Raw genomic sequence first — 23,274 nt, forward strand, 5'->3', positions numbered from 1 at the left:
TTTATTTCATTAGTTACATTGCAGCAGTTATACGTACATCTATTCATGTAGCCTAACAATATTAAAGTCTCCATGGACATCCAAAACACAACTGAATTATATGTGAGCTTTGCAAAAGAGTGTCTACAAACTTTTTTTTTTCTACTTTGAGTGAATGTAAGTGTAATTTAGATCCAATGTAACGTTTTCAGAAAAATAACTAAATATCTGACGTAGGTAGAGAAGACCTGAAAGAGGACCTTTCAGCACTCCTGACATGCCTGTTTTAATAGCTTCATGCATTCCTCATGTAATAACAGTTCTGGAATATCTATTCTTATGACTCCATTTTGTGCCATTACTTTATTATTTCTACCAGAGGTTATGAATGCTAGCAGTCTGCAGTAAGGATATAGAGGGGAGGTAACAAGTTGGGGGCATGTCCCTGCACAGGCTCACTCTATCTAATCAGTGCTGCCATTTTCAGACTGTGAAAGTACCCCCCCCCCCCCCCAACTGGTCACCACCCCTCTGTACCCTTACTGCAGACTGCTAGCAATTCATTCATAACTTCTAGTAGAAATAATAAAGGAATTACATAACATAGAGCCATAAGAATAGATGTTCCAGAATTCTTATTGCATGGGGAATGCATGACGCTATTAAAACAGGCATGTCAGGAGTGGTGAAAGGTCCTCTTTAAGCTGACAATACACTTTAGATAGAAGTAACCTTATGGTTGGATAACCTCTGAATGAAAATTTGTCTGATGTACTATCATTCCAACATTGCAGTCATACATATTTTAGTCCATATTGGAAGTTGCAGTCATTCATCTTAGACATGCATGTTTCATGTGACCTATCTTTTTGGGAATGTTCTGGGGATATGTTTTCAAACAAAAAATTCAAATGCAGCTGAATTTTTTCCAGACAATGGGGATGGGCATTGTTTTTCATTAATTTTACCCAATTCAAGTGTATGATAGTTGAAACGGTTAAAATTTTCAATTTTTATAAATTTATGTCTTATATACAGGGAGTGCAGAATTATTAGGCAAATGAGTATTTTGACCACATCATCCTCTTTATGCATGTTGTCTTACTCCAAGCTGTATAGGCTCGAAAGCCTACTTGTCACGACCCTTGGTCATTGGTCGTGACTCTTGTGGCCGCATGCAGTTGCCTGCGGTCTTGGTGTTGTTGTCAATCACAGGTGAGGGCTATAGTATGTTGCCTCACCTGTGGTTGCCGCTGGCAACATTGGGTATTTGGCAGCAGTGCAGCCTGAGTGGTGTTAGGCAGCTTGCTGCGGTAGGCATGCGGTTGCTCCTGGCAACCTCTCCTATAGGTGTGCCTTTTATTGGTGTGCACAGTGTGTTGTTTATCAGTGTGCACTTTGTGTGTTGCCCTTGGCAACGTGTTTTTGTGTGCACTCCCTTTGTTTGTTTGTTGTGCACGAGTTCATGTTTTGTATGCACGTAGACACCTCCCTTCACCTGCGGTTGTCCGCGGCAACGTTGTTGTTGTGTGCATGTGGTGGCAGGGTCTCGGCCTGCTGGCTGTTCCCCAGAACATGTTTGCCACGCATGCCGTTGCTGGCGGTAACAGGTGAGTGTGTTTGTGTGTTTCTTGGATTGTGTGTACTTCCCCTTTAAGTTGGTGTTTTCCCTTTCCTGTGGTGCGGGAAGGGTTAACTCTCTTCCCAGTGTGTGTGATGTCACTGGGTGTGTTCTGACCGGTGGGTGTGGCCACTTAGGCCTATAAAGCCTCGTTCTCTGGCTTGGCTCAGTAGGTTGCTTTCAGCCAGGCATAGCTGGAGCAGCCTCCTGTATTTTACCATCATCCAGTGGGGGCCTCCCCTTCTGGTCATACTGTCACGGCTGGCGGTGGGGGAAACCCCCAGCCGTGCGGTGCCAGGAGATGGTAGGGTTACCACTTGGCCAAACAACACAGAATTAGGGAGCAGGTCACCTCTTGTTGCGTCCCTAACTCTGTGTTGTTTGGCCAAGTGGTAACCCTACCATCTCCTGGCACCGCACGGCTGGGGGTTTCCCCCACCGCCAGCCGTGACACTACTACCAATTAAGCATATTAGGTGATGTGCATCTCTGTAATGAGAAGGGGTGTGGTCTAATGACATCAACACCCTATATCAGGTGTGCATAATTATTAGGCAACTTCCTTTCCTTTGGCAAAATGGGTCAAAAGAAGGACTTGACAGGCTCAGAAAAGTCAAAAATAGTGAGATATCTTGCAGAGGGATGCAGCACTCTTAAAATTGCAAAGCTTCTGAAGCGTTTCATTCAAAATAGTCAACAGGGTCGCAAGAAGCGTGTGGAAAAACCAAGGCGCAAAATAACTGCCCATGAACTGAGAAAAGTCAAGCGTGCAGCTGCCAAGATGCCACTTGCCACCAGTTTGGCCATATTTCAGAGCTGCAACATCACTGGAGTGCCCAAAAGCACAAGGTGTGCAATACTCAGAGACATGGCCAAGGTAAGAAAGGCTGAAAGATGACCACCACTGAACAAGACACACAAGCTGAAACGTCAAGACTGGGCCAAGAAATATCTCAAGACTGATTTTTCTAAGGTTTTATGGACTGATGAAATGAGAGTGAGTCTTGATGGGCCAGATGGATGGGCCCGTGTCTGGATTGGTAAAGGGCAGAGAGCTCCAGTCCGACTCAGACGCCAGCAAGGTGGAGGTGGAGTACTGGTTTGGGCTGGTATCATCAAAGATGAGCTTGTGGGGCCTTTTCGGGTTGAGGATGGAGTCAAGCTCAACTCCCAGTCCTACTGCCAGTTTCTGGAAGACACCTTCTTAAAGCAGTGGTACAGGAAGAAGTCTGCATCCTTCAAGAAAAACATGATTTTCATGCAGGACAATGCTCCATCACACGCGTCCAAGTACTCCACAGCGTGGCTGGCAAAAAAGGGTATAAAAGAAGAAAAACTAATGACATGGCCTCCTTGTTCACCTGATCTGAACCCCATTGAGAACCTGTGGTCCATCATCAAATGTGAGATTTACAAGGAGGGAAAACAGTACACCTCTCTGAACAGTGTCTGGGAGGCTGTGGTTGCTGCTGCACGCAATGTTGATGGTGAACAGATCAAAACACTGACAGAATCCATGGATGGCAGGCTTTTGAGTGTCCTTGCAAAGAAAGGTGGCTATATTGGTCACTGATTTGTTTTTGTTTTGTTTTTGAATGTCAGAAATGTATATTTGTGAATGTTGAGATGTTATATTGGTTTCACTGGTAAAAATAAATAATTGAAATGGGTATATATTTGTTTTTTGTTAAGTTGCCTAATAATTATGCACAGTAATAGTCACCTGCACACACAGATATCCCTCTAAAATAGCTAAAACTAAAAACAAACTAAAAACTACTTCCAAAAATATTCAGCTTTGATATTAATGAGTTTTTTGGGTTCATTGAGAACATGGTTGTTGTTCAATAATAAAATTAATCCTCAAAAATACAACTTGCCTAATAATTCTGCACTCCCAGTACAGTATATTGGACACTTTTAGATACCTGGAAATAGCCTGTTCAGAGCAACTTAAAGACACTGTTTATTGGCATATATTAAAAATATGTTTCAGACTGAAACCCATGGTCATCAGGCTAATAATAGGGAAAAAATATGGTGAGGAATGGAACTTGTGAGTGAAATATTTCACTGCAATGTGATCTGTTATCTGTCTGTGTGAAGCAATAGGGGAGGTATTTAAAGTGTTACTATCATTCTGTTTTATTTGTGTAATGTATTGGGGCAGTGATACTGACCATTTTTGGAATATACTTTAATTACTGAAATTTTACATTTCTATTAGAAAAATAGCTCTAAAGTGGCCCATTTTGAGCCTTAACAATGATCCTTTGTTTTCTGTTTACATAACACAGTCAGTGTGGAGCGCGTCTCCACAGTTATGTAAACAGAAGACAGAGGAGCATTGCTAAGGCTTAAAATGGGCCAATTTAGAGCTATTTTTCTAATAGAAATGTACAATTTCAGTAATTAAAGTATAATACAAAAATGGTAGTATCACTACCCCTATACATCACAAAAAATAAAAATAAAAATGACAATTACACTTTAAAAAGCCTCTTAGCACGGTGCTTTATGGCTGAGTTACTATGGCCAGTTACATTACTTAGTACCCGATGGTGCTGTTTCAAACATACCATGATACCCCTGATGACGCACTTGGCTACTTTAGTGCACAAATGCATACAGTAAATACTATGGCAATATTGTAATCAAGATTATCACCTCCACTGTATAGGGATGAACAATTGCTACAGATTCCATACAGATTTGTTGTGCTGTTCTGCTCACAAAGGATTATGTTGGTGCCAGACTCAACAAATGTTTGCTTGTTTATTGGGTGATCTGCGGCACCTTTACACAAGGCTGTTATCAGGGATGAGTATTGGCACATGTGAAGGGTCTTTAACACTTACGTTCTCCTTTTTGTCTTTTTGCTGAAAATTGCCACTATATCTTTTCTCTTCTTTTTTTGTTTGATATGTATACTCATCATTGTATTTGCTGATACTTAAAGGCTATAAACATCTTTGGGGACAATTTCTTTTTATCATTGAATTTTACTTTTACTCCTTTTCAGCTAAAAATAATTTTTGAATTGTCTTTATTAAATATTTTAAACAGTTTTTGTTCTACAGCCTTCACTTCCAGTTCATTTTTTGTTTGTTTTAGGCCTCATGCTTACAGCCGTTGTTTGGGTCTGCATCCGAGCCGCCACTTTGGTGGCTTGGATGCGGACCCATTCACTTCAATGGGGCCGCAAAAGATGCGGACAGCACTCCGTGTGCTGTCCGCATCCGTTACTCCGTTCCGTGGCCCCGCAATTTTTTTTTATAACATGTCCTATTCTTGTCTGCAAAACGGACAAGAATAGGCAGTTATATCAATGGCTGCCTGTTCCGTTCCGCAAATTGCGGAAGACACACGGGCGGCTTCTGTTTTTTGTGGATCCGCGGTTTGCAGACCGCAAAAAACGTCACGGTCGTGTGCATGTAGCCTAACACTGCATCCATCAGGGTGCTCCTCTGATGGCTAGATCTGTAGCCCTAATATGTTCTTTCCTGACAGTTCATAAACGCTCATTATAGTTGAAATCTTATAAGGTCTCATGCACACGACAGTGGTTTTTGTCAGCATCTGATCTGCATTTTTTGGTGATTGGATGCGGACCATTCACTCCAAAGGGGCCGCAAAAGACGTGTGTTGTTCCCTGCAAACAAAAAACAAAAAACAAAACATATCCTTTTCTTCTATGTTTTGTGGACAAGGATAGGATATTTCTGCAGGTGAAAATTAAAATGGTGGCAGGCTCTTGTATAGTATCCGTGCATTGTGGATCTACGATTTGTAGACCTCAAAAACAGCAATGGGCGTGTGCATGAGCGCTAAGTTTGATAGTAATTTAGCTGAAATGCATGTTAAGGAGCTGTCAGGAGTTCAGGGATAAGGGCTACAGATCAAGTCATCAGAGCAGCCCATGGACACATTGTGTAAACCAGAAGGAAATTATCTGCTCTGAACACTGATACACTAAACTTAAAAGCGGTAAAACTAAACAGTTGAAAATATTTAATAAAGGCAATTGAAAAAAGATTTTTAGCCCAAAATGAGTAGATGCAATGATAAAAAAAATTCCCCCAAATTCGTGCACAGATTTTAAAACCACTTCCTGATAGGATAAAATACATCATCCTTTCAGTTGATGACTAATATCAATATCACATTTCTTTTTCTAAAAGGGCCTATACACTTTACAGGAATGCCAGTGGGACTGGCCAACCATCTAATGTCTATGGGATGTTTATCTAGACACATAAGTTTCAGAATGTGAACATGTATTCTGCCCCTTTATGCGTTCAATGGATTACTGAATTACTGACCAAGCAACATTATCAGATGCTTAGAGCTTTGTGAAGGTGGGAACAGTAGCTTCTCACCAGATTTGTATGAATTAAAATGATGCAGGCTTTGTACCAACAGTCTTCTTTGTGCAGGTGGACAGTGCATAGTACATCACTAAAACCTATATAGATTAGAGCAAAGGGGATTGAACTATCACCTACCTATAGGCCACCAAAATCATGATCTGGTTCCATGTCTAACTATTTTTTGCTGCTCTCCGGACCTGGGATTTGGATTTTGTTCCTATTTTTAATTAGAGCAAATCACAATAAAGATTTAGCATAAGAGCTATAGCCTCCTTGCATTATGGCACTGTATATATCCATTATACATAAGTCTTTTATTGGTCTTTTAGTCATTTAGCCAATGCTACACTGGCATTATGCCACCGGTAGGGAAGCCTTGGTATGTTTTAGGGTTCTAAAGAAGACCCAGTCCCTTCTCAGATTATATTCTCTTCAGTTCTCAGAAGCACCCATATGTACGCCAGTACTTAGTATTCTGGCAGCATTAGAGTGATCATTTTGGCAAGCTTCATTGGCACCACTGATATCAAATGGCCACATGTACAGAGTTTGTGGGTACTGTCTGTAGAGGCACAATTTCTTTCTTCTCTTCTTTTTCTGGTGCCTTTTTTAACCTATAGAACAAAATAAAATAGGAAACTATTATCTATTTTTGTCATAAAAATTTCATCTCTATAATATAATGACTTAAAAATTATATAACCAGTATACAATCATAAATGTATGTCTTACGCTGTCATTTTCCTGTATGGTAAAGTAGCTTTTTTATGATTATGGTAAAAAAGAATGAATCAATTCTAAACAAAAAGGATTCATTATGAATTTCACAAAAAATTATGTGCCAAACAAATCTGAAGATTTCATTTCAGATGAATAACGTAAAAACTGTGCCCAGCGTCATTTTAACTGTAGATATTAGTGGGGAAAACCATGAGGGATGGAGAAGATGGAGGATCATATAACACTGGAAGTGGAGGAAGGGATTGCCCTGATTGGCTCAGAAGCAGACAGTCTTATTAGTCAGAAGAATTCAGCAGGGTCCTTTGCTAAGAGTGTCATAGAAAGCCATTCTGTGTTTAGCTTCTGACCTGGTAGGGTGTCATGTGGCAGTGTCTGGCAAAAAAAACTATTACAGGCACAAGCCACTAATGTAGTGTGATATGGGCACTATAGAGAGAAAACAGGGAGATATAATTAGGTAGAATTTAGGGAATTTAATCAAGGAAAGCTTTGAAGGAGTTAAGGACTGGTTATCCAGTTGTGTTTTTAATTCGAGGTAACAAATCAAATTTTTTCCTAAAATGGCTGCTGCACATGTTTGGACATGGAGCAAAGAACTCTGGGAACGAGGGATCAACCACAATGCCATGCATGCAGCCAATCAGCAGCCAGCAAGCCCCTGTGATGTCACAGCCCTATAAATAGCCTCAGCTATCTTGGATTCAGCCATTTTCCAGTCAACTTAGTGCAGGGAGAGACGTGACAGGCACTAGGGAAAGTATTAGGAAAGACTTTATTGTGCTGAAAAAAAGATTTATAAGGACAGGGAAAGATCAATCAAGGTGTAGGGAAAGGGTAGGGAGGCATTATCTACACTATAAAAGGAGAACACGGTCCAATAGGGAAATGTAAAGCCTGGGTAATAGGAGAGATTCTATTACACATTGCTCCACTAATTGGGGATCCAAATTGCTGTTATACTGCTGCTTTAAAGTTTGCACTATATGATAGCTCAGTAATTCCAGGAAACCTTGCTTGTTATTGGGGTGCAAATGCTGTGTGATTAATAAGAACTATACTGTATGTACAACTTATTAGTCATTTTGCGGTGAACGTGCATTTCTTTATAGACATTTTTGTGGTCTATTAATAAAAAAAGTAAGTCTTATTAGCCATTCAGCAGTGTGGACTTACATTGTTTTATATACATTGTGGTGTATTAGTAAAAAAAAAAATACTTCTTATTAGCTGTTTTGCGGTGACTGTGCATTTCTTTATAGCCATTTTTGTGGTGTATGAATAAGAAAAAGAAGTATGTCTTAATAGCCATTAAGCGGTGAACATACATTGTTTTAGACACATTTTCGTGGTGTATTAATAATTAAAAAAAACTACGTCTTATTAGCCATTTTGCTGTGAACTTACATTGTTCTACTGCCTTTTATGGAGTGTATTAATTTACTTTTACTTTAAAAATTTTATTTTGAAGTATGTCAGACAGACAAGTGACAGGCCCTTCAAAGGGAATGGGCAGTGGCCAAAATGTTTCTGGGGCAGGCGCAAGTAGCAGCAGAAGAAGGGGGGTGGCAGCAGGAGTCGCAGCAAAAGGCCTGAGCTTCCATTGTCTTCTAGCAGTCTTGTCTTGACCAGCAACCAAGCGGTGCTTGAGTGGTTGAATTGGTCTTCTACTACTTCGCAAGTGACATCAGACACCTTCAGCTAAGAGTCGATGGGGTCTTCTGACACAACGCTTAGTTCGCATGGCCCAGGAGCAGGCCCTGTGTCCTCACCTGTCCTCAACCTGCCTCTGTCATTTTCTGTACCCTCAGCACGAGAAGTATTATATCCCGTAGGCTCCTCCACTTTTCAACGAGGATAAGCTACTAGAAGACAGTCAGCAGTTACTGCCCAGCCAAGATCTGGAGGAGAGATCGGCTGCTTACTCCAGTAGGCGGCAAGTAGTGATGATGAGTAGAGATGGACGAACATCGGTCGGGACGATTCGCGAATGCAAATAGGCCCCATTCACTTTAATTACAGGCAAACCCATAAAACCTTCAGGCCATATTTGCAGCCACCAAATACTTACAAGTAGTGCACAAATCGTCCCACAACATGGACAGTGACATACCAGTGGGGGATCAATGGCAAAAATTCCCCCAAAAAATATGTATTTTAATCAGGGCCATTTTTATGCGTCTTAAAGGAAATTTCTTAGAAATGTGCACTGCTGGAGCCTAGGGAATAAATTATTTTAGACCACGGGAGTGCAGGCCCTGAAACATCAAGTGATTATGTGACTGAAGGTATTTTAGACGGTCATTGGATATCAATTTTACTGCAGGCCAGTACAAATAGATGTCAAATACATATGTTTAAAAGAACAAAAAATATAAAATTGGATTAAAAACATGCCTAACGAAATCCCCCTCTTGAAAAAACTCTAAATGATAATAGTTGAAATTCGATAACACGTGGTCGTCGTCAACAGGTGTTGAATTCCTCTGAGGTCCCAAACATTAGGCATTCACCGGACAGAAAAGAACAAGTAATTATGTGGCTGGAGGTATATTAGAAGGTCATTCAATGTCAATTTTACTGCAGGCCAGTGTAGTACAGGGCCCAAACAATAGGTATTCACCGGACAGAAAAGAAAAATTATAATGTGGCTGGAGGTAAATTAGGCGGTCACCGTATAACAATTTTACTGTTGGCCAGTTAGATTACAGGCCCAAAAAATTATGCATTCACCGTACATAAAAAATCAAGTGATTATATGGCCGGAGGTATATTAGACAGTCAATGGATATCAATTTTACTGCAGGCCAGTGGAGTACAGGCCCCAAAAATTATTAATTTACCGTACAGAAAGGAACAATTGATAATGTTGCTGGAGGTAAATTAGGCTTTCACCGTATAACAATTTAACTGTTGGCCAGCTAGATTACAGGCCCCAAAAATTATGCATTCACCCAGGGGCGTTGCTAGAGTCTCAAAAGATCCGGGACACAAGTCTGGACAACTTCTCTCAGCCGCCTCGTCTCTGCAGAGTGTGACACACAGACATCTTAGCTTCCTCACATTCTATCATTATCCCCTAAGTGGAGTCCCCACAGTGTTATCATGCTGCTTGCTGTACCCCCCCCCCCCCCCCCCCCAGGGGTGTAGATATAGGGGTGCAGGGGTAGCAGTCGCTACCAGGCCCGGGAGCCTGAAGGGGCCCAAAAACACTTGTACCGCATAAGAAGACACACAAAGCACTAAGGGAAGGGGGGCCCAAGCTGAACTCTTGCACCGGGGCCCATGAGCCTTTAGTTACGCCCCTGCCCCCCCAATACTATCCTGAAGAAACATTACTGCTCCCCATAGTAATAGTGCTCCTCATAGTCCCACCAATAGTAATTCCCTTCTAGAATGCCCTCATTAGTAACACTGCCCCAATAGTCATAATGCTCCTCAACAATGCCCCCATTATTAGAAGAGCCCTCCCATATTAAAGGGAATCTGTCACTAGCATATTAGCAAAAATTTTGTTTGATGAATCCATGTGTAATAAAGTACCTTATTTCCATATGTCTTGTTCTTTTTATTCTGTGTCTTGTCATTTCTTAAAAAAAACACGCTTTTTATGATATGCAAATGAAGCTGGAGCCCAGATGGGGCGTTATTCTTTGTCCACGGTGCCCAGGAACACCCCTCTGAAGTGCCGTGCCTAAATTTGAAAACACCTCCAAGATCGCCTAAATCGCCTCCCAGAGGCGAGGCTAAGTGCCCCCCCTCAGCGCCGCGCTCTGTGGCGAACACCCCCGATCCTCCTCTCGCCCGCATCCGAAATCCCGCGCAGGCGCAGTGCCGGCGATTGCCTGCGCGATGATAAGACGACTGAGGGCAGCTGGCTGAGGAAACAGCGAACACATCACTGGGATCGGCGCACGCCCAGTGACCCTGTTGAAGCTGTTGCCCTCAGTCGTCTTATCATCGCGCAGGCGCAGGCAATTCGGATGCGGGCGAGAGGATTATCGGGGGTGTTTGCCGCAGAGCGCGGCGCTGAGGAAGGGGCACTTAGCCTCGCCTCTGGGAGGCGACTTAGGCGATCTTGGAGGAGTTCTTAGTTTCCAAATTTAAGCGGGCACGGCACTTCAGAGGGGCTTTCCTGGGCACCGTGGACAAAGAATAACGCCCCTCTGGGCTCCTTACAGCTTCATTTGCATATCATAAAAAGCGTTTTTTTTTTTAAGAAATGACAAGACACAGAATAAGAAGAACAAGACATATGGAAATAAGGTACTTTATTACACATGGATTCATAAAATTATTTTTTTGCTAATATGCTAGTGACAGATTCCCTTTAACAATACCCTCACAGAGTTCCCAGTAGAAATAAGGCCCCCTATTGTTCCCCCAGTGGTAATAAAGCTTCCTACAGACCCCTCAGTAGTAATAAGGCCCCCATAGTGCGCTTAGTAGAAATAAGGCGGATCTATAATACCCTCCTATAGAGCCCCCAGTAGTAATAAGACCGCCTATAATGTCCACTGGATCTGCAGTGCCCCTGCAGTTATAATCCTCCCTCGACCATACAGTCCCATGTAAATAACATCACATCCTCCCCAGCTGCCTCCAACGCACAATCCCATGTAAACATCACCCCCTAAGGCTACTTTCACATTTGCGTTTGTGCGGATCTGTCCTGTACTTGTGCAGGACGGATCCGCACCGATAATACAAACAAATGCATCCATTCAGGACCGATTCGTTTGTATTAGATTTGAATTTCTAAGTCTCAATACGGATCCGTCCTGACTTACATTGAAAGTCAATGGGGGACGGATCCGTTTACAATTGCACCATTTTGTGTCAATGCAAAGGGATCCGTCCCCATTGACTTACATTGTAAGTCAGGACGGATCCGTTTGTCTCCGCAAGACCATGCGGACACAAAAACGCTGCTTGCAGCATTTTGGGGTCTGGCTCCAAAACGGAACTGGGGGCTGTACAGAGCCAAACGAATGCATTCTGAATTGATCCGCATCCATTCAGAATACATTGGGGTTAAACTGATGCATTTGGGGCTGCTTGTGAGAGCCTTGAAATGGATCTCACAAGCAGATCCCCAAATGCAAGTGTGAACGTAGCCTAAACATTAAGTCCCATGTACATAAACATCATTCCCCCCCACCATCCACTTTTAACATACAGTCCCATGTAAATAACATCACTCCCTCCCCCAGCCACCTCAAGCACACAGTTCCATGTCAATAACATCCCTCCCTTCAGCCCTAACATACATCCCAGTTAAATAACTACAACTCCCAGCATTGCTCTGCCTCTCCCTTCACTTACTTTTCTTATGTACAGACATCACCATTAGGCTCCTTCTCCTCTTTACTCCGGTCCAATCATGCACTGGTCACATGATAGTGACATCATCCAGGTCATCCTATCACAGCCTGTTTTGCTGATGACATAACCTGTGATGTCACCACAGGTCCTTCAGCTCTTCCCAGTGTATTAGATTCAATTGTATTGCTGTTCTGTGTACGGCAATACAGTTGTATCTAGTAGGCAGGCAGGACATTCCGGGCATGGGACAAAACATCGGGGGCCAAGGCCCCTAATGTTTTAACCTAGCGACGCCCCTGCATTCAACGTACATAAAAGATCAAGTGATTATGTGGCCGGAGGTATATTAGATGGTCAATGGATATCAATTTTACTGCAAGCCAATGGAATACAGGCCCCAAAAATTATTCATTTACCATACAGAAAAGAACAATTGATAATGTGGCTGGAGGTATATTAGACGGTCACCGTATAACAATTTTACTGTTGGCCAGTTAGATTACAGGCCCCAAAAATTATGCATTCACCATACATAAATGACCAAGTGATTATGTGGCTGGAGGTATATTAGACGGCCATTCAATATAAATTTTACTGCAGGCCAGTGTAGTACAGTCCCCAAACATTAGGCATTCACCAGACAGAAAAGAAGAAGTAATTATGTGGCTGGAGGTATATTAGACGGTCATTAGATATCAAATTTACTGCAGGCCAGTACAAACAGATGTCAAATACATACATTTAAAAGAACAAAAAATATAAAATTGGATTAAAAACATGGCTAACGAAATCCCCCCTCTTGAAAAAACCCTAAATGATAATAGCTGAAATTCGATAACACGTGGTTGTCACAGGTGTTGAATTCCTCCGAGGTCCCAAACATTAGGCATTCACCGGACAGAAATAGTGTTTTATGCCGCTGTATTTACCTAAGACAGGGACCATTATTTTCTCTGGTGGCGGATATTTGTGGGCTGTCATGAGGAAATTCAAATAAACATGGTCGTCACAGGTGTTTAATTCCTTTGAGATCCATGCCTCATTCATTTTTAAAAATGTGAGGTAGTCCACACTGTCTTGAGACAGGTGAGTGCGCTCATCAGTCATGATCCCCCCTGTGCTGAACGTCCTTTCGAACAGGACACTCGACGAGGGGCAAGCCAAGAGTTTTATGGCAAATTGTGCCAGTTCTGGCCACAGGTCAAGCCTGCACACCCAGTAGTCCAGGGGTTACTCGCTTGTCAGAGAGTCCACATCGGCCGTTAACCCGATTAAGTCAGACACCTGTCGGTCTAGGCGTTCCCTGAGGTTGAATCCGGAGGGCGGCTGTTGATGGGTCGGCTGCAAGAATGATCTCATATCCAAAGTGACCAAGTGTTATACTGGTGTTTGACCGTGATGTGGTTGCCATGCAGACTAGTTGCCAGGGGCAACGTGTGGTTTGTGGTTTGCACGTGCACTACCCCTTTAAGGTGTGCCTCCCTGCTGTTTGGTGAGCAAGGGGTTAATCTTCTGGCTAGTGGGGATTAAGATGTTTTTTTATGGGTGTGGGACGCAATATTGATATAAACCTGTGGCTTGCTGGCTGGGTGCAGTTGTACTACAGCCTTGCTTGGTGTTGGAGCTTTGCTCCTTGCCTGGGTGTTCCTGCCCAGTCATTGAGGGCCACAATATGGAACATAAATTGTCCTCCCTTTTGTACCCTCCTTGTACCTTTACCCTCACGTGTTGTATGTGTGGTGTGAGTTTATGTTCTGGGTGTGTGTAGCATTTTGTTGGTTGTTACATGTCTGGGCTTTTGTTGGTGTTGGTCCCTGCATGTATGCTATACATCAACCGGTATGTTGATACCTCCGTGAGGGGCCTGGTTTCCCAGAGGGGTTAACCATTAGTCTGTATGCAGTGCTGCCCGGGGCTGCCGTGCACCTTGCGGCATGGGGTCCAGGCAGTATCAGGAGTGCTGGATACATGTGTGTGTGTGTTGTCTGTACGGTGTCCTGTTTGGTGTGTGGGCACCTGTATTTATGCTCTGGTTCCAGTCATGGTGGCAGCGGCAGGTAAGTGAGTTTTCCGGTGTTCTTACCTGCCGATTCAGATGCTGCATATGGTCATTTCCCTTCCACCTGTTACTAGGCAGCTGGAGACTCCGATTCATCTGAGTCCCTGAGGAACCGGTTGTCTCCTATTCCTGACCCCTATCCCAGGGACCGTCAGGGTCAGCACGATCCAGGATACAGTGCATGAGCCCTCCACTTTTAGGGTTTGCTCATGCGGTCAGGAGATCAGGGTCAGGATTAGTGCGGCTGTAGGTTGTGGCCAGCTCCCTTCATTGTTGTCTGGCCTAGTAACAGATCCTACTTTACGGTGGGGGGTTTCCCCCACTCCCCACCGTGACACCAACACATCTTCAAACCGCCCTCTTCTTGCATGCGCTGTAGGATTGGTACTCTGTGGGTGGAAATTCCTCTGCCAGCGCCCGCAACAGCAGAATGCAGCATCTCTCGCAGCAGGGCGTGGCAATGCTGCATTCTGACAGCCCATTCAGACATGTTACCAGTGATGCTGGTAACATGTCCGTTATTTTGTGTTTGTACCGGGGGTCTAAGTATGTTGCCACCCAGTTCTTGTCCTTGCCTTTTATGCTTCTTATACGGGGGTCCCTCTTCAAACACTGGAGCATGAAGGCCCCCATTTGCACTAAATTGGAAGCGGTGGAGAGGCCTGGCTCCTGCTCCTCGCCCAGGAGAATGTCGTCCTTGGTCTCCCCCCCCCCCATCCATTAACACCAGGGATCCCAGAAAATTTTAAAGCCTGCTCTTCTTGCTCCTCCTACTTCTCCTCCCCCCAGGCACCATCCTCCTCTGACTCCTCTTTAGACTCCTGCTGACTTGTCTCAGATGGAGTAGCCCCCCTTGTGAATTCATTCAGCATTGCGACTTCTTCATCTTCCTGCTTCTGCGCCTCAACGGCTTGATCAATGCACGCTCCAGAAAGAAGGCGCAAGCTACGATGTCACTGATGGCGGCCTGGCTGCAACTGACCAGTTTGGTGATCTCCTCAAATTACCGCAGAAGTCTATGGCGCGGCGCGGAGAAAAAAAAACAAGCTCCCCAGAACCTGTCCTGATGCAGAGGTAGTATATAGGTAGTCGTTAACGGCACGTTTCTGCTGGAGCAGCCTATCAAGCATATACAAGGTTGAGTTCCAGATCCAGATTGGGCAGTCACAAATCAGACGTCTGATGGGCAAATGGTGTCGCCGCTGAATGTCAGCAAGGGGAGCCATGGCCATGTAAGATCTTCTAAAATGGGCAGAGATTTTCCTGGGATGTTGCAAGACGTCCTGGACCCCAACGTATTTGGCAAGGAATCGGACGTGTGCTATGCATGGCACGTGTGTCATTTTGCCCTGTTTTCGCACATCACTTTACCAACTGTCAAATTGAGCCGGGTTAGCCACTGATCGGCCTGTGACCGCAGAGCTTAAAGAAGTGCAGGACCGGTGTGGCTCTTGGCTTTCAGGCACATCAGTCGCAGCATGGCAACGTCTCACCTGGCACGTCAAATAGATTCTGGGGAGCGTGGGGGGTGCAGCGGAAGAGGTGGTAGCAGTGGAAAAGGAGGAGTAAGTCGAGGAGGAAACGGATGATGAAATAGTAGGAGGAGGAGAATAAGAGGCAGGCCTGCATGCAATCCGTGGCGGTAACACCAAATCCACACGGGTGCCACGGGTTACATGCTTGATGGCCGTCAGAAGGTTCACCCAGTGGGCAGTAAAAGTTATGTACCTTTTCTGCCCGTGTTTGCTAGACCACGTGTCTGTGGCAGATGTATCTTGGCACCGACACTGTCTTCCAGAAAAATATTAACTTGCCACTGAATGTGGCCATATAGTTCAGGGATGCCCATCTGGGAGAAATATTTCCTTCTGGGGATTTTAAATTGTGGTGGGCTAATGGCCACAAATTTTCTAAAGGCCTCTAAGTCCACCAATTTATATGGCAGTAGTTGGCTGGCTAGCATTTCCAACTAGCCAGTGGTCAGCCTTTGGGCAGGAAGATTATCCGGCGTCATCATTTTTTTTACGCTCGAACATTTGGGCAACAGAGGCCTGCCTTGTGAGAAAAGAACGCGACGACAGCACAGTGGAAGGTGGAGAAGAGGACAAATGGGAGGAGAGAGGAGAAGGAGAAGAAGCAGGATGTGGAACACCAGGAGTGTGGCTTTGTGGGTTCTGACGGCGTTGCTCCCACTGGGCTCGGTAATGGGAGGTCAGGTGCCTTCTTAAGGCGGTCGTCCCTAGGTGAGATTTGGGCTTACCGTGAATTATGCGTTGACAGCACAGGCTGCAGATGGCAACACTATTATCAGCTGACAAATAAAAAAAAGCCCACACTGCGGTGCCATGTGCCATTGTCCTGGGAGCGCAAGATGTGACCATGCATGGTGGATGGCTCGCTCCAGATACAGTTGCAGTCTGCTTTTACTTCCTGTGCAATGCGAGTTCTGCCTGCTTCTCCTCATGCTCCTCCGTCTCTCCCTCTATGCTCCTCTCCTCTTACTCTTTTGTGGGCACCCACGTGACGTCGATCGAAACATTATCATCGTCACCTTCACCAACACTGACATTAGAGATCTCGGAGTAGGCAGCAACTGTGGGGACCACCCTCCTTGGGGTGATCTGGGTACTGTCAGACCGCTGGGTGGTGGCAATTGCTACCTCCTCTTCCTCATCCGATGCCATGAATGGCTGTGCATCGGTAAGGTCTGGGAATTGATGAGAAAATAATTCCTGACTTAAGTGGAGGGGCTATGGTGGTGGAGGTGGTGTCTTTGGGGGTTCACACAGCAGAGAGTGAGGAGGGTGCAGAAAAGGATGGCTGAGTAAGCCACTTAACCAACTATGGTGCGTCCTTTGACGTAATCGCACCTTCTCCAACTTCCCACTTAGGCTCCGGCCTGGTGCACCTGCCCGACCCCTATCACCCTTGCGGAACGGCCTGCCTCTTCCTCTGCCTGTCATTTTCAAAATGACCCTGTGCCAAAGTCCCTACAGAAGAGCAGTATTCGTGGAAGCAGGTAAATAGAACCCCTTAATCAGTTTTTTGTGGGGGCAACTGTTATATCACACCAGTTGCAATTAGTTGTTCCAATGGCATTTGTCTGTCTGTGTAGCTGCAGTATATCAGCAGATCTGCACACAAATACTGCACAATACATATGCAATATATAGAAATTATATTCTAGGTATATCACACCCCTGCCTCAATCAGATTTTTGGGGGGGCAACTGGCATATCACACCAGTTGCAATTAGTTGTTCCAATGGCATTTGTCTGTATAGCTGTAGTATCTCGGTAGAACCGGACACAAATGCAGCACAATACATATGCAATATATTGAAATTATATAATAGGTATGTCACATTCCTGCATTAATGTGATTTTTTTTGTGGGCAACTGCTATAGAACACCAGTTGCAATTATTTGTTTCAATGGGGTTTGGCCCTCTGTGTAGCTGCGGAATCTCAGTAGAACCACACACAAATGCTGCACTACCCAAATGCACTATATAGAAATTATATTATAGGCATATCACACCCCTGAATCAATCATATTTTTTTGGGTGCAACTGGTATATTACACCAGTTGCAATTAGTTGTTCCAATGGCATTTGTCTGTCTGAATAGATGCGGTATCTCAGCAGAACCGCATACAAATGCTGATCACCATGGTAGGCGCAGAAAAGAACATCGAAAGTTGATAGGGCAGACATCCGAATAGATCGTCGCCGTCACGAGGGTCACCAGCAGGCCATCAATCATCATTTTTCAAGGGTGTGTATGATGCCCTCCTTTATGTGTAACAAAGGGTGTTTGGGGGTGTTCCTTGTAACTTTTGGCAGCCCTTTCACTTAGTGCATAGGCTTTATGAGTGTAGGAGTCCCCACTACCTGAACTATTGTACCACAATGTGAATGAGGCGCTCCACTAAGGCTACTTTCACACTAGCGTTCGGGGCTCTGCTTGTGAGTTCCGTTTGAAGGCTCTCACAAGCGGCCCCGAACGCATCCGTACTGCCCTAATGCATTCTGAGTGGATGCGGATCCGCTCAGAATGCATCAGTCTGGCACCGTTTGTCCTCCGCTCCGCTCAGCAGGCGGACACCTGAACGCTGCTTGCAGCGTTCGGATGTCCGCCTGGCCGTGCGGAGGCAAACGGATCCGTCCAGACTTACAATGGAAGTCAATCGGGACGGATCCATTTGAAGTTGACACAATATGGCTCAATTTCAAACTGATCCGTCCCCCATTGACTTTCAATGTAAAGTCTGGATGGATCCGTCTGAGCAACTTTCACACTTTCATAGCAACTGAGCAACTTTCATAGTTTTTTCTAAACTATAATGCAGACGGATCCGTTCTGAATGGATCCCATCGTCTGCATTATAGAAGCGGATCCGTCTGTGCAGACACCAAGTGAACGCAAGTGTGAAAGTAGCCTTAGTGATATACAGGTTGTATCGGAGTACCTCTTCCTTGTAATTTTTGGCAGCACTTGCACTTTATATACAAGTAAATATACATGAAATAATGTTTGCTCTTTTTTGGGGGGGTTTTGTGCGTATTATTGTCAGTCTGTAAAAGTGCCATACTATTCGGACAACATCGTTCCCAGCAGCGACCTGCGAGTACAAGATGCATCCAGACATCCTCCCCATGCTGTTCCATTTCTGACATTTTCCTATGAACCAGACACCCTCCCCTCTTCAGAGCAGGGGGTACCTGGTTTAATGCTCGGGTTCTTCCTTTGACTTCCATCATACTCGGGTGCTCAGTCGAGCACCCGGACATTCCAATGTGTTCGGCCTGAGCACCCGAGCACTACGGGGCTCGATCAACACTTATAAGCACCTTTTTTTTCACAAATATACCCCAAAAAAGGCATTATAACATATAACTTCACCGCTGAACGCAAATAATACTTTTCTCCACTAATACACCCCAAAAAAGGCTGTAATTTTCTCACTTCACCACGCAACGGCTAATAAGCCTTTTTTTTTCACTAGTGCGCCCCAAAAAAGGCTTTAGAACATATAACATATAATTGCACCGCTGAACAAGAAATAAGCCCTTATTTTTTTCCATTTATACACACCAAAAAAGCTTTAGAAAATATAACTGCACTGCTGAACGGCAAAAAATACCTTTTATTTCCCACTAATACACCCCAAAAAAGGCTGCAATTTTCTCACTTCACCACACAACAGCTAATGAGCCCCTTTTTTTTCACTAATACACACCAAAATAGGCTTTTGAACATATATATCTGCACCGCTGAACGGCAAAAAAGCCCTTATTTTTTTCCACTAATACAAGCCAAAAATGGCCTTAGAACATATAACTGCACCGCATAAGGGCTAATAAGACATACAAATATTTCCTAGTAATACACCCTGTTAATGGCTGTATCACATAGCACTTGCACCCCAACAAGTCTACTTTCACGCTGGCGTTTTGGCTTTCCATTTGTGAGATCCATTCAGGGCTCTCACACCCGGTCCAAAGCGGATCAGTTTGCATTCTAATGCATTCTGAATGGAAAAGGATCTGCTCAGAATGCATCAGTTTGCATCAGTTCAGTCTCCATTTCGCTTTGGAGACGGACACCAAAGCGCTGCTCGCAGCGTTTTGGTGTCCATCTGATGAAACTGAGCCAAACGGATCCGTCCTGGCACACAATGTAAGTCATTGGGGACTTTCACTGACACAATCTGGCATAATAGAAAACTGATCCGTCCTCCATTAACTTAAAATGGTGTTCAAGACGGATCCGTCTTGGCTATGTTAAAGATAATACAAACGGATCCGTTCTGAACGGATGCAGACACTTGTATTATCTGAAAGGATCCGTCCATGACGGATCAGCCCTAAACGCGAGTGTGAAAGTAGCCTAACAAGCATTGCTGGAATTACAGAGGTATCAACTATTGCAAACCTGAAAGCAGCAGTATAATGGCAATTTGGATCCCCAGTCAGTGCAGCAAGGTGTAATAAGATTGCTACTATTACCCAAGTTGCACACTCCCCTATTGCATCCTGTTCAGCTTCAATACTGTGGAATAATTCCTCCCTATCCTTTCCCTACACTTCTAATTCTCCTTCCCTGAATTTCTATTCAGCAAAATAAAAGTTTTCAAGTCTTTCCGAACACTTTCCCTAGTACCTGCTAATGTCTCTCCCTGCACTAAGTACACTGGAAAATGGCTGAATCTAAGACGGCTGAGGCTCTTTATCGGGCTGTGACATCACAGGGCTGGTTGGCTGCTGATTGGCTGCATGCATTGCATTGTGGGTGATCCCTCGTTCCCAGAGTTCCGTGCTCCATGCCCTAGCATGTGTAGCAGCCAATTTAGGAAAACATCTGATTCGTTACCACAAAGCGGCAGGAAATTCAGATTCTGTGCAAATTGAAATTTTCCTGAAATTCTGTTTGAATTCCACTTCGTCAACTTCAATTTGTTCATCTCTATTAGTGAACCTTTTTGTGCCATTTTTTTTACTTAACGCGTTAACCATCAAGTTTAGCTTATTGGCAGCTAACATAAGTACAAGAGCTCTATTGCACATGAGGCAGCATCACTGGATCCTGTGGGGAAATAGAAATAGCCAGAATTCTGAATCAGAAGAAGTCTGTCCTCATTCTCCTGGTCTTTTTTGTGGTAGCCAACCCGCATCTCTAAGCCGTACAGTGTCCATCATCATCAGCTGATTCTTCCTCTACTCAGACTCCTCCTCCATATTCTATCAGTTTGACTTTGGGTCAGGTGTCCGTAGTGGTGCAGTTCCACAACTTCATTAAAAAATGTTAGCTTTTTCTGAAATTTAAGTCTTTATGTTATCAGCCTCAGTTTTTGCAATTTTCCATCTGTTGGAAAAACCTGGTGTCTGTAGTGGTGCTGTACTGAACCTTTCTCAAAATTTAATTCTGCTGTATTATATTCGTACTTGTGCCCAGCTGTTAATTTTTTTTTATTGTTTAAAATGTTCTCTTTTGTAAATGGCTGTGACCATTCCCTGACTCCATGGACTTCTGGAGAGGCAGATTGGAAAAGTGGCCAGGACTGGCGCAATTTGATCTCTCTGTACTGTCTTGTCTGGGGCGGAGGGGGGAATATTGAAAGAGCTAAAATTAATAAAAAAGAAAAGAGAGAACGACAAAATATAAACAAAATCTTAGGAGACCTTAGAGTGTTATATACCAATTTTCAGGCCAATTGGAGCATATTTGATTTATGTAGAATCAAATCAGAGTCTTTCAGTTTTAAAAGAAATTTGACGAATCGGTCATGAAGCAAATTTCAAGAAATTCGCTCATCTCTAGTTCATGGTTATTTCCATATTGTAATCTAACTTCCACTGTGCTTGCATAAACTAGGCACACTGGAAGCTAGATGTTCCTAGGCAAACTGTACTTCTATAGCACCATGACTTCCAAAGGTTTCACCAGTAAAAGCCAGAAAATGCAGTGTGTAAGTTTGAATAAAAGTCTCTGTACTCTGTACGCACCAGTGGTGTTGCACATGTAGTTGGCCACTATTAACTAAAAGTGTATTATTGCACTTACCCAGTTTCAACATCTTCTATGGTATCAGGCAGTGGTTTATTCACAGTCTCAGGCAAAAGGTAGACCAGTATCCCAGATATTATTGGTGAACCTCCATATATGAGCAGAGGCAAGAAGGAATGGAATTCACCTAATATCTTCACAAGAGGGGCTACAATGCCACCCAAGCGTGCCATGGTGCTACCCAAACCAAGACCACTCTGTCTGAAAATGAAAAAGTCTATTAGAGTACATGCAATGTATTGATTACATTTTTAAAGAGAGCTGAATATATTCTGAGGAATCTTAGATTGATAGCTTTCACTTTTTCAAACTACAATTGCAATGACTTCTATAGCTGTATAGAGAAGCTGTTGAAGGCCCTGTGGTCACATAACCAGGCTGTGCACGTTATAAGATCAGATAGAGTTGTCACTGTCCAGGCCCATGTGTGCAGAATAGATTATGCAGACACTTTTATATATGGTGTGTGATGCAGCATGAGAGAGAGAAAAGCCCTATGATTTACAGGACCATTCATACAGAGAACAATAGACATCAACCATTACAAAATGTGTCCAGGAAAGCTTACAATACCATTGAACTGTGCTATAAACTGGGCTATATTGTGTTTCTGTCATTGTTGCAAGTAACATAAAGATTGCTTAAAGGGTTTTTTAACAGATATGCTCATGTAGTTGCTTACCTCACGTATAGCTTTCCTATTCTTGTTTCAATTTGGACTCTCCTGACCTTTTTTCACATTGTAAACAAATCCCTCTGGTTTGTTTCCATCCTATATGTAGCACTTTCTGTTGCATCCAACCAAACCCATGATGCACCTCTCCTTCTTTACCACAGCTCCAGCACTGCTGCTAACAACACCCATCTAGTTTATAGATTCTCCGACCCAGCTAGTTACATAGGGAACCTATATATAGCCCAAACAAAATTCAGGGCCCACCCCTAATTAAAGCATGAATACCGACCAAAAGGAGTGGGTCAAATATATTACAAATAACACTAATGATACTAGGATAATCCAAAAAATAGCATAATGTTATTAGAAAATCACAAAAAGACACATGATTGACACAAGTCACACCAAGACATTAAATACAGGTCACAATACATATTAAAATATGATATTATTAAATGTGATATTACTCAGGTGAGTCAAAATAGACGGATGGCAGGCTAGCCAATGGTATCAGTGTTTTGATTGAATGACAGCCTATCAGCAAACAGGATACAACTATTCCACCTACTTAAGGGACTACCCTCACTACACCAACCAGTACCTCTTGAAAAAGCTGTACGCGAAACGTGCGTTGGGGAGCGGACCGGTGGTGTTGCTGTACGGTATACTATAACTGTGTGGTCAGTATTTTTCTATGTGCTTGTCATAACTCTATTTACCCTATTGCCTCAGCTAGCCACTTGTGGTGTGTATTATCACCCCCATTTGGTATCTGTTGTATAAACAATGCATTTAGGTTTAATCATGCAAATTTGGAGCCATAGTGTGTAGGTATAACATATCTTCCTACTGATGACCAATCAGGAAGTTTTTTGCACGTGCACTTTATTTATATATACCAGCAGTTCACCATCGGTCCTCTTGGTTTTTAATATGAAT

The 23,274-nt window shown here is 43.6% G+C and overlaps 1 protein-coding gene across 1 annotated transcript in view; it reads right to left on the minus strand.

The window, feature by feature from the left end:
- Positions 1 to 6,403: 6,403 nt before the first annotated feature.
- The window catches only part of LOC122921135 (solute carrier family 22 member 6-A-like), a 136,657-nt gene continuing 119,786 nt past the window's right edge, over positions 6,404 to 23,274 (minus strand). The window contains exons 9-10 of the mRNA XM_044271136.1: positions 21,657 to 21,860; positions 6,404 to 6,584 (exon numbers count right to left, since the gene is read on the minus strand). Of these exons, the coding sequence (XP_044127071.1) occupies positions 6,497 to 6,584; positions 21,657 to 21,860 (292 nt within the window). The 3' untranslated portion in view covers positions 6,404 to 6,496. The remainder of the gene's footprint in view (positions 6,585 to 21,656; positions 21,861 to 23,274) is intronic.

This window comes from Bufo gargarizans, chromosome 10, assembly GCF_014858855.1.
Source record: "Bufo gargarizans isolate SCDJY-AF-19 chromosome 10, ASM1485885v1, whole genome shotgun sequence".
In the NCBI taxonomy this organism is placed as follows: Eukaryota; Metazoa; Chordata; class Amphibia; order Anura; family Bufonidae; genus Bufo; species Bufo gargarizans.